This window comes from Colobus angolensis, unplaced genomic scaffold (assembly GCF_000951035.1).
Source record: "Colobus angolensis palliatus isolate OR3802 unplaced genomic scaffold, Cang.pa_1.0 Scaffold81, whole genome shotgun sequence".
Lineage (NCBI taxonomy): Eukaryota > Metazoa > Chordata > Mammalia > Primates > Cercopithecidae > Colobus > Colobus angolensis.
The window spans coordinates 3,361,310-3,374,983 of NW_012121932.1; the positions used below are offsets into that span (position 1 = coordinate 3,361,310).

General features: G+C 34.4%; 1 protein-coding gene across 1 annotated transcript in view; it reads right to left on the reverse strand.

Annotated features, from left to right (window-relative positions):
* Positions 1-13,674, reverse strand: part of USH2A (Usher syndrome 2A (autosomal recessive, mild)) — an 802,205-nt gene that overhangs the window by 470,908 nt on the left and 317,623 nt on the right. Inside the window, exon 21 of the mRNA XM_011929421.1 lies at positions 3,666-3,796. Within this exon, the coding sequence (XP_011784811.1) occupies positions 3,666-3,796 (131 nt within the window). The remainder of the gene's footprint in view (positions 1-3,665; positions 3,797-13,674) is intronic.

A 13,674-nucleotide genomic window follows, 5' to 3' on the forward strand; every position in this document is an offset into this window, starting at 1 on the left:
TGTGTGAATGAGAAGGGTAAGGGGACAGAAATGAGGGGCAATGCCCTGTGAATGTTTCCCTGAACTCTGTTACCATGCTTTGCACCAGCCTGTCCAGGTGATCACCGTAAAGGAGATGAAAAAGATGAGACCTGCCAGATGAGTTTCCTGGCAGCCATTCTCAGTTAAGCAGTTTGACCTCTTTACCCTCCTATCCTACAGAGTTTTAAGGTATCGCATCCTTTAGAAAAAGCAACACCACATGTCAAAAGAGATGGCAATCATGCTTCAGATTTGGGGAAATCATTTTTGGATTAATTCTCCGATGACTGTTCCATGTTTGGTAGGGGGTGACTATAAATACTCAAAATCTGTGATGAACAACCAATGGCCAGAATTCCAATGAGTGTCATTCTGTTCATTTCTGTGTTCCCAGTGCATAACTGTGAAGTCCAATAAATTCTTAGCAAAATTTCATTGAATGAAATAATTCAGTGCTATTCAAATAATTTAATTCAGTGCTAGTTCTATCCCTAAACCACTCTATGACCCTAGTTAAGCCACTTCATCTAAAGCACGGATGAAAACAATGTCAATCTCAAGGGGCTACTTCAAGAATGAAATGAGATCATTCATGGGAACCCACTTTGTATACTTTAAAGCTCTATAAATAAGTGGTCCCGTGATTAGTTTTTCTCCGTCTGGCTTCTTAAATATCTCCAGATACTAACTGGTTAAAGGGGAAAAGCCAGATTTTTCTTTCTCACTAACAGTCTTCTATTTTACTGTACTCTCCCCTTTCTTTTTCTGATTTTTGTTGATTTTTTTAACTTAGCATTTGCTCTCCTTTCTAACCTTGTTAATTTGGATTCCTGCAGAACGCTTTTTTATTAGTAGTAACTAACTTATTTTTCTATAACATTTAAAATCAAACATTTGCCCTATTTATTTTAAGAAAACAAAACATCAGTATAACCTATTCCTTTATTCCACCCACACCCCGCCACTCAGCTGATACCTTCAGAACTTTTAATTTACTCATTTTTCCTCTCCTTCAATTCTTACTAATTTTAGCAACAAATGATTATTCACGGTTTTTTTTCTTGCCCTTGTTATACTTCTCTTCTATTTCAAAGATTCTTATTTGTCACTGTAAAACAGAGTTCTAGTCACTCTATCATTAAATATTTAGGCATAGCTTAATATTGCTAGATTTATTATTCACTGATGCTTCTTCTTTTTATATTTCTGACTCCGTTATTTTTTCTTTTGGCTAGATTACTTACTGAAATATTTCTTTCAGTGAACAGTGCACAGATGGATTTTTTCTGAATTTATGAATATCAACAACCATCTATTTTTCATGTTGAAAAATAGTATAGCATTGTAGCTAAAATCAGGGTTTTTGGAGCTCAGTTGCTTGTGTTTATAACCTGGCTTGGTCACTTATTAGGGATGTGACTTGGGGAAAATTAACTTACCTGTGACCGAGATTCCTCACCTGTAAAATGGGTTTATTAAGAGTATCTACCTCATAGAGTTGTTGAAAAGTTCAAATGAATTTATGTGCGTGTGTAGGTGTGTGTGTGTATGGGTATATGTGTGTATGAAAATGTATAAATTTACGTATAGAGAGAGCACTTACAATAATGCCTGGCACAAAGAGGTCTCACAGAAGTATTAACTTTGCTTAATCTTGACAGGAAATTGATGAGTCTTTTCAATGGATATATACTAAATTCCCTCTTAAATCAGATATTCTCTCCTATTTTTGTGTCATCATTTTATGTTGTCCCTGTTTTTCTCGAGCATGTGCTTTTTGTTCTCCTTCTGAATCGCTTCTTGGTGACAGTAGTTGTATCTATCTTTCTTGTTTGTGTCACATTTTTATTATGTATTTTGAGAGATTTCTTCAACTTAATCTTCTGACCTACTAATCTGAGGCTCAAAGTGTCTCTCCTCTAATTAATCTACTTAAAGTTTTCAAATAAAAAATAATATTTTCCTTTATGTAATTGAATCAACTTCAGCTGATTTTTTTAAAAATTTTTTTCAGTTGCCATCTGTCTTGCCTTCTGCGATAGCTGCTGCTTCCTCCTTTCCCTCTGGCTGCAGGATCTGCTTAGGTGTGATGCTATTTCCTTTTGCTTACTCACTGCCCACCTGCTGGCATCCTTTAAGAAGCTGCGTTACAAGGGGACACTCAGAAATCTCTGTGTCTGAGGACCTACAGTGCACCAGCCAGGGAGTTAGCGGGCCTCTATCAAGTCATGAGGAAGGAGCCTTTCTGCCCCTGGTCCTTCAAGTGGCCACTGTGTGGCTCTCTCAGCTTCATAAAGCAGGGGGACCTTGGCCTGCTTTTTGAGGCTGGTAGGGTCCTCAGATACACTTGGTACAATAGGCCCTGCCTTTCCTCTCTCAGGTCAATGGATCTCCGGGGCACATGAGGCTGAGATCCTCAGCCACATTACTTAGTCCATGATCCTAGATGCAACTTGGATCCAAGGGTGAACGTTGTGCCTGCTTTACCAATAAAACGTAAAACGTTTATTTGCTAAGCACATCAGTTTTAAGTTGAAGAACTAAGAAAATGGAAAGCTAATATCTTTTACTTAGTCTTACTCATTTCTCAGCTACTCACATGCCTAATACAATACCTAATATCAAATGCTCACTGATATTTGTTTAACTCAAGTGAAGACAACTGTTCAGTGCTTTCCCAGCACCCTTAGGAAAAATTCAAATCCCCACATTCGCTTACAAGGCCTTAAATAACTTGGTTTCTACACAGCTTTTCAATCTTCAACCTTTCCCTTTGTCTCTGTTCCCAACTATATCAGATTCATCTCAGTGTACTAAATGTGCCATGCTCTCATCCACCTCAGGCACTTAATATTTGCTATTTCCTTAACATTTGTTGCTCACTTTGCCTGGAAACTTTATGTTCAGCACCTTCCCAGGTGGAGATCAGTATCTCCCCTGTACTGCCCCACCTGAAATATGCACCCTTAAATACAGACGTATGCTCTTGTTCTGACCAATTTTTCTTCATTGATTTGTATCTCAGTTAAATATCACATTTCCAGAGAAAATTGACAACTCAGAAAACAATTTACTTATTTTTGTTCCTATAATACATAGCATCCTAAATCTTTATTTTGATATAATTTATAAACATTTTAAATTGATTATTTTACTGTATCCTTTGCAGATTTTTCTCACAGGGGCGTGGTCATATTTAACTTTTAAACTATGGTTGTCTGCAATGCCCAGTACAATAGTACCTGATAGCCACTTAAATATTTGCTGGTGAAACAATGAAAAAAGAAAGACAGGGAAGGATGAAAAGGGGACATGATTGTTTTGCTATTAAGAAAAATAAAAATAGAGGTGTTTAAATTTATTTAAAAGTTTTAATCTTCATTATAAGGTGGCATTTTGGTTGTTAAGCACATAGATTCTCAGTTGGACCATGATGGTTTAAAAGTTAACTCCGCTATTTTAGCTGAGGGCAAGTCACATTACTTTTGTAAGTTTCATTTTCTTGATTGGCAAAATGGGGATAATAATAGTACCTACCTTACAAGGTTTGAATGAAGTTTCAGTGTGAAAACAGAAGCATTTACCTCAGTACCGGGCACATACTAAATTCTCAAAAATATTAACTTTTATGAGTACTCATTTACCTGAGGATCAAAAAGAAAATAAAGACGTCCCTTCTTCAACTGGAGTGCAAAATACTCTTCCTGATTGCCAGGTGATGCTGCAAAGACAATCAAACCTTCAGGCACTTTTGTTCGAAAGCTGGCCTTAATACCTGGTAAGACAAGTATGATCAGCAAATCAGTGCTGGGGTTTTGTTGATTCTTTCTGATAAATGTACATTTACTTTCATTACTATTTATGATGTAGTGAGTACAGTCAGGAAGTTATACACAGCAATGTACTGGCATGGTCTAGGCCATTTGGTTTTAAATATATCCCATTTTAAATGCCAATCAGTACTTGGAAACTTATGCCTGTTTTCCTGCTAATCAATATATAATGAAGTTTAAATTTATACAAAACTCATCAACCTAAAAAGACATATTGTCAACCCAAAATTGGATACTCAGAGTATCAACGTGAAAACATGATCAGAGAGTCATAAAAATAAATGGGTTTTTGACACGATTGAAAGAAACACAGCCTTCAGAATTCTGGGATCTTTACTGACCCTTCAGAGCACATACCAGCCCTGCATAGGATATATAATGCTCTGTTCTCATAGAAATTTCCACAGCTTAGGAAGCAGGGGCAACATGCAACAGCCCTATGAATGATGCCTTCCCCTTACCATTACATGTCCCCATCTCCAGTTCTCTGAATGATGCCTTACCCCTACCATTACATGTCCCCATCACCAGTCATATGAATGATGCCTTCCCCCTACCATTACATGGCCCCATCTCCACTCTACTCAGTATCTCACGTACTCAACACATACTATGGAGCTCTTGCCGTGTGTAAGGCCTTTTGCTTAATGTATTAAAACTGGTAAGAGACACAATCTCTGTTTTCAAAGAATTTCCAGTGTAGTTGAAAGTATTAAATGCATATGTCTTAACAAATTATCCTGTGAGAATCAAATAAGAGCTCAAGACCAAATATGACAATCAAATAACATCTCAAGAACACAATAGTGAATAAAGAATGAATACTGATTTAAGTAAAAATACAGTCAGCCAGGATAATAAAAATTTAAAGGAAGGAGATCTTCCTTCAGGCTGAGCTGGTAACCAAAAGTCCTCCATATGTGGGTGGTGGTGGACTCAGGTTCAATAGACATCAACTACTCCAGAAACCATGTCTTAAGAGAAAAACTTTAGCTAGGATTTGAAGGCAGGAAAGCAGATATCATTTGGTGAACATTGGACTGTCGTTTTTTCAACATACATCTGTGGAACACTAACATTTGTTGAACTCTGCTACACAGTAAAGAAGAAAAACTAATAAGCCCATAACTGACATTGAGTTCTAGTTGAGAAAAAAGACACTAAAAAAAAAAAAAAAAAAAAAACTGTAATGTGATGTGATCAATGGTATAGGGATATATAAAAAATACCTGATTAAAAGAAATTGAGGACAGTTTTAGAGAATATAATACTTCAGCTTGTTTTCAGAGAATATGAAGGATTTGGTGGGAATTGTACAAAGGCCTAGAGGTATGGAAAGTTTGAGGAAGGCTGGCTGTGAAGGAGGGAATTAGATAAATCTGGAGAAATAGGTGAGACTCCACATCCGTACAATATGGATTGAGAAGTTTGTATAGAAGACAAAGATGAAAAAGAATGTTGTGTTCTAAGTTATTTTGAGAGTACCATTCCTTTAGTCATAGCAAAGGTTAAGTTTAGGATACAGGCTTTAGACTTCCCAAGAAGGCAAGTCAAATTTATCCTGGCCTTCTTGACTTCTTCATCTCCATCTTCTACATTTTATGCTCTTGATCATTTTCAACAAACTTGTCCTAGTGATTTTTATATCTCATTGTTACAGACTCTCTTATTCTCTTACTCCGGCCTGCTTGAACGTTGTGTTCTTGCTGTCAGATTCAGGATGCGGTCCTTCCTGGCAACTCTTCTACTTCACAGAATAGAATTGTTTGCCCCAACACATTGTTTTCAGTAGTCAAACTCACTTGGACTCCTACTACTAGATGTATTGTTCTCTCTCATCTCCCCTAATACGTGCGCTGAAATGATTGAGCCACCCATTTGAAACTTATCCCATAAATTAATGGAAGAAATTAAAATTTGAGTGGAGAGTAGGAACAGGATTTTCAAAATTGAGACTAAGGCAACAAAATTGATGATGAAATGTAGAGAGGAGACATAACTTAGTTACACAGAAAAGAGGTGAGTGCTGTGCTTTGGGAGAATAAGACAAGGACAGACAAGTAACTGAATTAATAATTGAAAGGATAAACTCTATACATTTCAGGAAAGGCACATTAAGTCATATTGATATGAGGTGATGGTGTGGGGCGAAATGGTCCATTCTTTTCACCAATTATTGAGGAAAATGGAGTATTAATAACAGAAATAGAAATGTCAGGTAAGGAAGGAAATCTGGGGTTAGGAATTATCTTTAGTTTTAGGCATACTGAACTTATGATGCAGAAAACTCTATCTGCCATTTGGAAATGAGAATCTAAATCTCAGAAGAGAAGATGGTGCTAGGAAAATAAATTGGCAATCACCTATCAAAAGCCATGTCTAAGAGACAGATTGTAGAGAAAGAACAAGAGCCTTTAATGGAAATGTCCACATTTAAGAAAAGAAAAAAATAAGGGCAAGAATAAAGTTAGATCAAGATAATATTATAAAATGGAAGCCTAGATGGGAGGGAACTTTAAGGAGGCAAGGTTAGTTAACTGTGTAAACACTTCCAATAGGTCCAGAATAATTAGAACTGAAGAAAAGCTTATGGAGCCGGTAATGACATAATCTTTTTCAGTTGAGTAGAATGGTCAGACTCTTGACTGCTGGGTGATAAGGACTGAGGAAATGAATGAGTAGAAAGTGGTTACAGAACATGAATTAGAAAAATCTGATAGAGAAAGAAATGGGAGACATAGAAATTAATTATTAGGGTAGACCAGGGAGATAAAAGAAGGAAGCATCTACCAGCAGAAACATAGACATAAAGTCTGGTCTACAACCTGAGCAGAAAACAATTATATTTCTACCAACTCTTTTCTTCGCTTAAGCTTTTCTCCTTATGGTTCAGAGTAACACTACTTGGGAAATCTTATCTTTCTGTCACCATTTTTATGTGATATTTGGTATCATACATTATAATAAAACCTATTCCTATAAAATTACACAGCTTGAGGTTATTTAACAAAAATAGCTATAATTTGAAACATGAAGATAGCAAAACTCTCTACCAGTGTGTTGGAGTCATCTATGTGGCAGTAGAGAGGAAAATAAAAGCAAGGAATTAGGTGTTGGGAAGATACCAATAAATGCTCAATCTGGGAAGACAATTGCTTGTCTTTAATTCAAGAGAAATCTGACGAATGAAAATAAATCAGTAAGAATTACAGGAATATTTAGACAAGATATACTTGGGAACCTCATAAAAATTATGCACTATTTAAGAAATATGCAAGTCCATGTGTTTTTCTAAAATATATTATTTAATTTTCAAGTTTTATGCTTATATGAGAAAATGCACTGCTAGTGTAACTAAAATATAATACTTTACACAGATCGAGGAAAATTTCTTATAAGAAGGGAAGCTATAGTATAAAAAAAGGCAATTGGATTTGATGGTGTATGTGAGACTTTCCCACAGCTTTTTCAAATAATTTAATCTTCTCATTTTTCTCTTTACATTGTCAAAATAATGAATGATTGTCTTTTGCGCAAACTCTATGATGAAATTAAAAATGCACATGTTCACTGAAACATCATATTCTTGACAATTAGATAATTATTGCCATAGATATAAAGTCTATCTTTTGAGCAAAATGCTGAAATCATGTAATCCATTCTTTAAATGAACTAAATATATTTAAATATAAATATAATCTTTTAATTAACATATAAAACATTTTAAAGAAAACATTATTGACTCTACCGTGAGACAGAGTGGTAACATGCATAACTACTCCAAATTATTAACACTCTCTTTTCCTATGAGAAGATTATGTATTTACAGATTCCTAACTATTGACTTAGCCTTGTGTTGGCCAAAGAAATGAAAGTGGACATGTGGTGTGCACAGGAGAGCAGAAATTTTAATACAGCTGTGTAGTTGAGCTTGTCTTCCTCTCTGCCTCTTGAATGTGTTTTCATCCCAGGCCCAGGAATAAGAAGAGTTGTGGATCACAACCCAGCAGTGCCAAAATATTTTTTTGCTTTTAATGTTTGTGTTAAGCTGAAACACTGACTAAAATGGGCAGACAAGTGAAAATTATATTTTTCTCACTTGCTGAAATTTAGATTTTAATTTTCAAAAAATGAGACAGAAAGGAAATGTTCTAAAGTTCAGTTTTTTTTGTTTCTACTGTTTAAATAATACAGCATTTCATGCATCTCTATATTTATTCATTCATTCAAGAAATATTTAAGGAACACATACTTTGTACAAATGGTATACATGAGATGTGTAAAATAAACTTACATCCATGGCCTAACATTCTAAAAATATACAAAATCCAAGTTCTACATGGAAATATTTAACTTTCAAGTAAGAGGGTTTACAAGTTTAAAATTTAATCATAAAAATCATACACTGTTGGGGCCATGGATTAGGCAAATAATTGTTAAACAATAAATGTGAAGCTATAACATAAAGGGAAAAGTTGATAAATTAGACCATGTTAGAATTAGTAACTTTTGTCTAGCAAAAGGTAGGAATAAGAGAATGAAAAGACAAACGATATAGTGAGAGAAGATATTTGCAATACATATATCTGATACCAAGATACATAGCCAGAAAAAACATATGAAAAAGATGGTCGCTATCATTAGTCATCTGAGAAATGCAAAATGAAATGCAATACCACTAAATATCCATTAGAATGGCTAAAATGAAAAGGAAACACAAAGTGTAGTCAAATACATGCAACTACATGTATATATTACATATAACTATATTTTTATATAGAATATTAAATAAATAAGTAAAATGTTAAATTTATAATATATAATGTAATAATATCTATACATGCAGTATTCATAAACTACTAGTTGGAGTGTACAACCTCTTTTAAAAACTGACAATATTTATTAAGTTATCCTTGTGGACCGGCCACAGTGGCTTACGCCTGTAATCCCAACAATTTGGGAGGCCGAGGCGGGCGGATCACGAGGTCAGGAGATCGAGACCATCCTGGATAACACCGTGAAACCCCGTCTCTACTAAAATACAAAAAATTAGCCGGGCGTGGTGGCAGGCACCTGTAGTCCCAGCTACTCTGGAGGCTGAGACAGGAGAATGGCGTGACCCAGGGGGCGGAGCTTGCAGTGAGCCGAGACTGTGCCACTGCACCCCAGCCTAGGCAACAGAGAGACTCCATCTCAAAAAAAAAAAAAAAAAAGCTATACTTGTATCTTTCGATACGTGTATCTTTTTATCCAACCGTTCTACTCTTGGATCCATATCCAGCCCCACCCAAATGCATAGGGTCAAAAGATATACAAGTATGTTTATAGCAAGACCTTTAATTACACCTTCAAAATGAAACATACACACATGCCACTCAACTGTACAAACAAATATAGCAATGAGAATGAACAACTATATACATGAATCTCACAAATATGGATTGTGTCAGAGACACTAAGAACACAGGAATATATACTGTATGATCCCATTTATATCAAGTTCAAAACCAGACAAAAATCCATCTATGATGTTAGAAGTCAGGATAGAGGTAATCCTGGCTGAGATTTAGAAAGGGCACAAGGCAGGCCCACTGGGGGCCCTGTAGTCTTCTATTTGTACTGTGGGTGCTGGGTACTCAGGGCTGTCCAGGTTATAAAAATGGGTCAACCTGTCATTGCTACTTTTTGCACTTTTCTGTATGTGTGTTAGACTTCAACACAAATATTTTTCAAAAACCAAATGTGTCTCTCTTGAACTAAGAAACGTAAAAAGCCATCCAAAAGCCTTTATTCTAGTCAACTTAACTTTGTTATTGCAGATACAGGAAAATGTAAGACATTTCAAAATGATTGGAAATTGTCAAGTAATAGCCATACAAAGGTATTGTAAGAACAAAAAGAAATCAAGAACTAATACATTTCAGCTGATGAAAATTTTGCCTTCCAAAATCCAAATCAAGAGAAGGAACCTGAAATATAAGTTCCTAGTATGAATGAAAAAGCTGCTAAAAAGTTACTATAAATTGTTTAAATCTTTGATCAGAAATTTAAATTCTTAGAATTGACATGTAGAATATATTAAAAAATCTTACAACTCAATAAAAAGCCAATCAACCCAACGGAAAATGAGCAAAACGTCTAAACAATCACTTGACTAAAAATTCTGATATGGAAATAACCAAGGCTCACAAGAAAGATGTTCAGTGTCATCATTCATCGGGGAAATGCAAATTAAAACTACTATGAGACACATCTCCATACCCACTAGAATGGCTAAAATTAAAAACACCAAATTCTGATGAAGAGGTGATGCAATGAAAACTCTCATACATTGCTAATGTAAACGCAAAACTAAACAATCATTTTGGAAAACTCCTTGGCATATTCTAAGTTAAATATATGCCTAGCCTAATCAGGTCTTTGACTTACCTTTTCATTTTCTTAATATTTTTGATGAAGTTGAATTTATCATTTGTTGGTGGTTAGCGCTTTGTTTGTACCTTGTCTGAGAAATCTTTACCAACACCAAGATGATCAAGGTATTTTCTCATTTTTCTTCTAGAAGCTTTATAATTTCAGCTTTTATTTATTAGGTCTATGAATCCATCTCAAATTCAATTGTATGAATGATGTGAGGTGGGGGTCAGGCTTTATTATTTTTTTGGACTACTACACACTATACAATACTATTTGTTGAAAAGATTGTATTCTCCCCGTTGAATTGCCTTAGCTCCCTCAAATTTTAATTGACATTGGAAGTCTGAGACTATTTCTGATTAATTTGCCAGTACTTACACAAATACTATAAAGCCTGAATTATTATGGCTTTATTTTAAATCTTGAAATAAGATGACTAAGTTGGTCAATTTTTAAATACTTTATTCAATAGTATTTTGGATATTCCAGGTCTCTGCATATTCTTTCAACTTGTAGAATCAACTTGGGAATTTCTTCATAAAAAACTTGCTTGAATTTTTATTGGAATTTCATTAAATGAATAAATCGACTTCAGGAAAATGGCTATTTTAACAATATCTTGTTTTTCATCCACAAACGTGATAAATCTTCATCTATTTAGGTTTACATTGATTTTATTTTATTATTATACTTTAAGTTCTAGGGTACATATGCATAACGTGCAGGTTTGTTACATATGTATACTTATGCCATGTTGGTGTGCTGCACCCATCAACTCGTCAGCACCCATCAATTCATCATTTATATCAGGTATAACTCCCAATGCATTCCCTCCCCCCTCCCCCCTCCCCATGATAGGCCCCAGTGTGTGATGTTCCCCTTCCCGAGTCCAGGTGATCTCACTGTTCAGTTCCCACCTATGAATGAGAACATGCAGTGTTTGGTTTTCTGCTCTTGTGATAGTTTGCTAAGAATGATGGTTTCCAGCTGCATCAATGTCCCTACAAAGGACACAAACTCATCCTTTTTTATGGCTGCATAGTATTCCATGGTGTATATGTGCCACATTTTCTTAATCCAGTCTGTCACAGATGGACATTTGGGTTGATTCCAAGTCTTTGCTATTGTGAATAGTGCCGCAATAAACATACGTGTGCATGTGTCTTTATAGCAGCATGATTTATAATCCTCTGGGTATATACCCAGTAGTGGGATGGCTGGGTCATATGGTACATCTAGTTCTAGATCCTTGAGGAATTGCCATACTGTTTTCCATAATGGTTGAACTAGTTTACAATCCCACCAACAGTGTAAAAGTGTTCCTATTTCTCCACATCCTCTCCAACACCTGTTGTTTCCTGACTTTTTAATGATTGCCATTCTAACTGGTGTGAGATGGTATCTCATTGTAGTTTTGATTTGCATTTCTCTGATGGCGAGTGATGACGAGCATTTTTTCATGTGTCTGTTGGCTGTATGAATGTCTTCTTTTGAGAAATGTCTGTTCATATCCTTTGCCCACTTTTTGATGGGGTTGTTTGTTTTTTTCTTGTATATTTGTTTGAGTTCTTTGTAGATTCTGGATATTAGCCCTTTGTCAGATTTTTCTAAGTTATGTTTTATAGCTTTGACTATGCAAATATTTCCATTTATTTTGTTAAATTTAAGTGGTTTTTTGAATATTCTTTTAAATCCAATTTTATTTGTTTAACTTGTTTATTGTTAGTGTATGTTCAATTAATTTTATTTATATTAATGTTGTATTCTGCAATCTTTCTAAGTTCATTTATTAGTTTTAACACTTTTTTGAGGATTGTTTAAAGCATTTACATACAAAATTATGTCGATGGCAAATAAATACATTTTCTTTTCCTTTTCAATATTTATGACTTTTATGTTATTGTATTGTTTTAGCAGTGGCTAAAACTACTGGTAAAGTTTGAACGAAAACTTAATCCCTATCTGAAAAGCAAAACATGCACTATTTCACATATATATATGTGTGTGTGTGTATATATATATGTATATATATATATGGCCTGTTTTATGGCTCAGCATATTAGCATATTAGCTGTAGAATATTTGTAGTGTACATTTCATATATACATATATATACACACACACATGTATACACATACATATACATATATATATATTCTGTAGAATATTTGTAGTGGTCCTTTATCTCTCCTGTACTTAGTTTGCTGAAAGTTTTCTTTATGAGTAGTTGTAAAATTTTGTGAAATATTTTCCAACTCTATTGAGATAATATATTTTTCTATACTGTTACCTCTATTAATGTGGTAAATCATATTGAAAGATTTTTTAAACTAATCCAAAATATTTCTCTCTCTCTCTTCCTCTCCTGTTCTCTCTCCTCCTCCTTCTCCCCCCTTACCACTCTCCACTCCCCAACACCCATCATTCTTGCAAATCAGTTCTGGGCTTTGCTTTCTGTTTCTATTTCATTGATATCCAATTTTGTCTTAATTTTTTAAATTTCTTATTACTTTGGACTTAATTTGTTCTTTTTTGCTTGTTTTAAGAAGAAGCTTAGGAAAGTTTGGGCTTTTTTCTTCTAAGATAACCATCTAACCTATACATTTCTCTCCAGGCATTACTTGAGGTACATTCCAAAAAGCTCATGTTATACTTTATTTTTTAATTGTTAAAAAAAATACCCTTTTCTTAATTGGTAGGGCATTTAGAGATGTGTTAATTTGAAGCACTTAGAAAATTTCCAGACAGCATTCTCAGATTGATTTCTAATTTAATTCTATGTAAACAGAGAATATACTCTGACTTCAACTTTTGAAATATATTAAGACTCTTTTATGGCCCAACATATTAGCTGTAGAATATTTGTAGTGTACATACTTTCAAATGTACATACTTTCCATGTACATTTGGAAAACAATAGCCATTTTCCAGTTTTGTATAAAATGTACAATAACTGTCACTTAAGTTTGTTGATAGTGTGTTTGATTTTTCTGTATTTTTACCGATTTTTATCAACTTCTTTTATTAAGTACTAAGAAAGTCATTTAAAAATCTTGAGGTATGGGAGAGAATTTCTCTGTTCTGTCCTTTAGTTTGTAAACTTCTGCTTTATGTATTTTGAAACTCTATTACTACATATAAGCACATTTAGGATAATTTCTTCTTAATCAATCGACTATCATTACAAAATGTCTATTTAGTAATATTACTGGTCTTAAAGGTTATTTTGGCTGATATAAATATCACCACTACCATTTTCTTATGATAAGTGTTTCATGGTTTATTTTTTCCATCCTTTTACTTTTAAGCTAGTTATGTTTTTGTACTTAAAGTGTGTTTCTTGTACACACTTTATGAGTCTTGCTCATTTAGCCAGGTTAATAAGCTATTCTTTTTTATTACT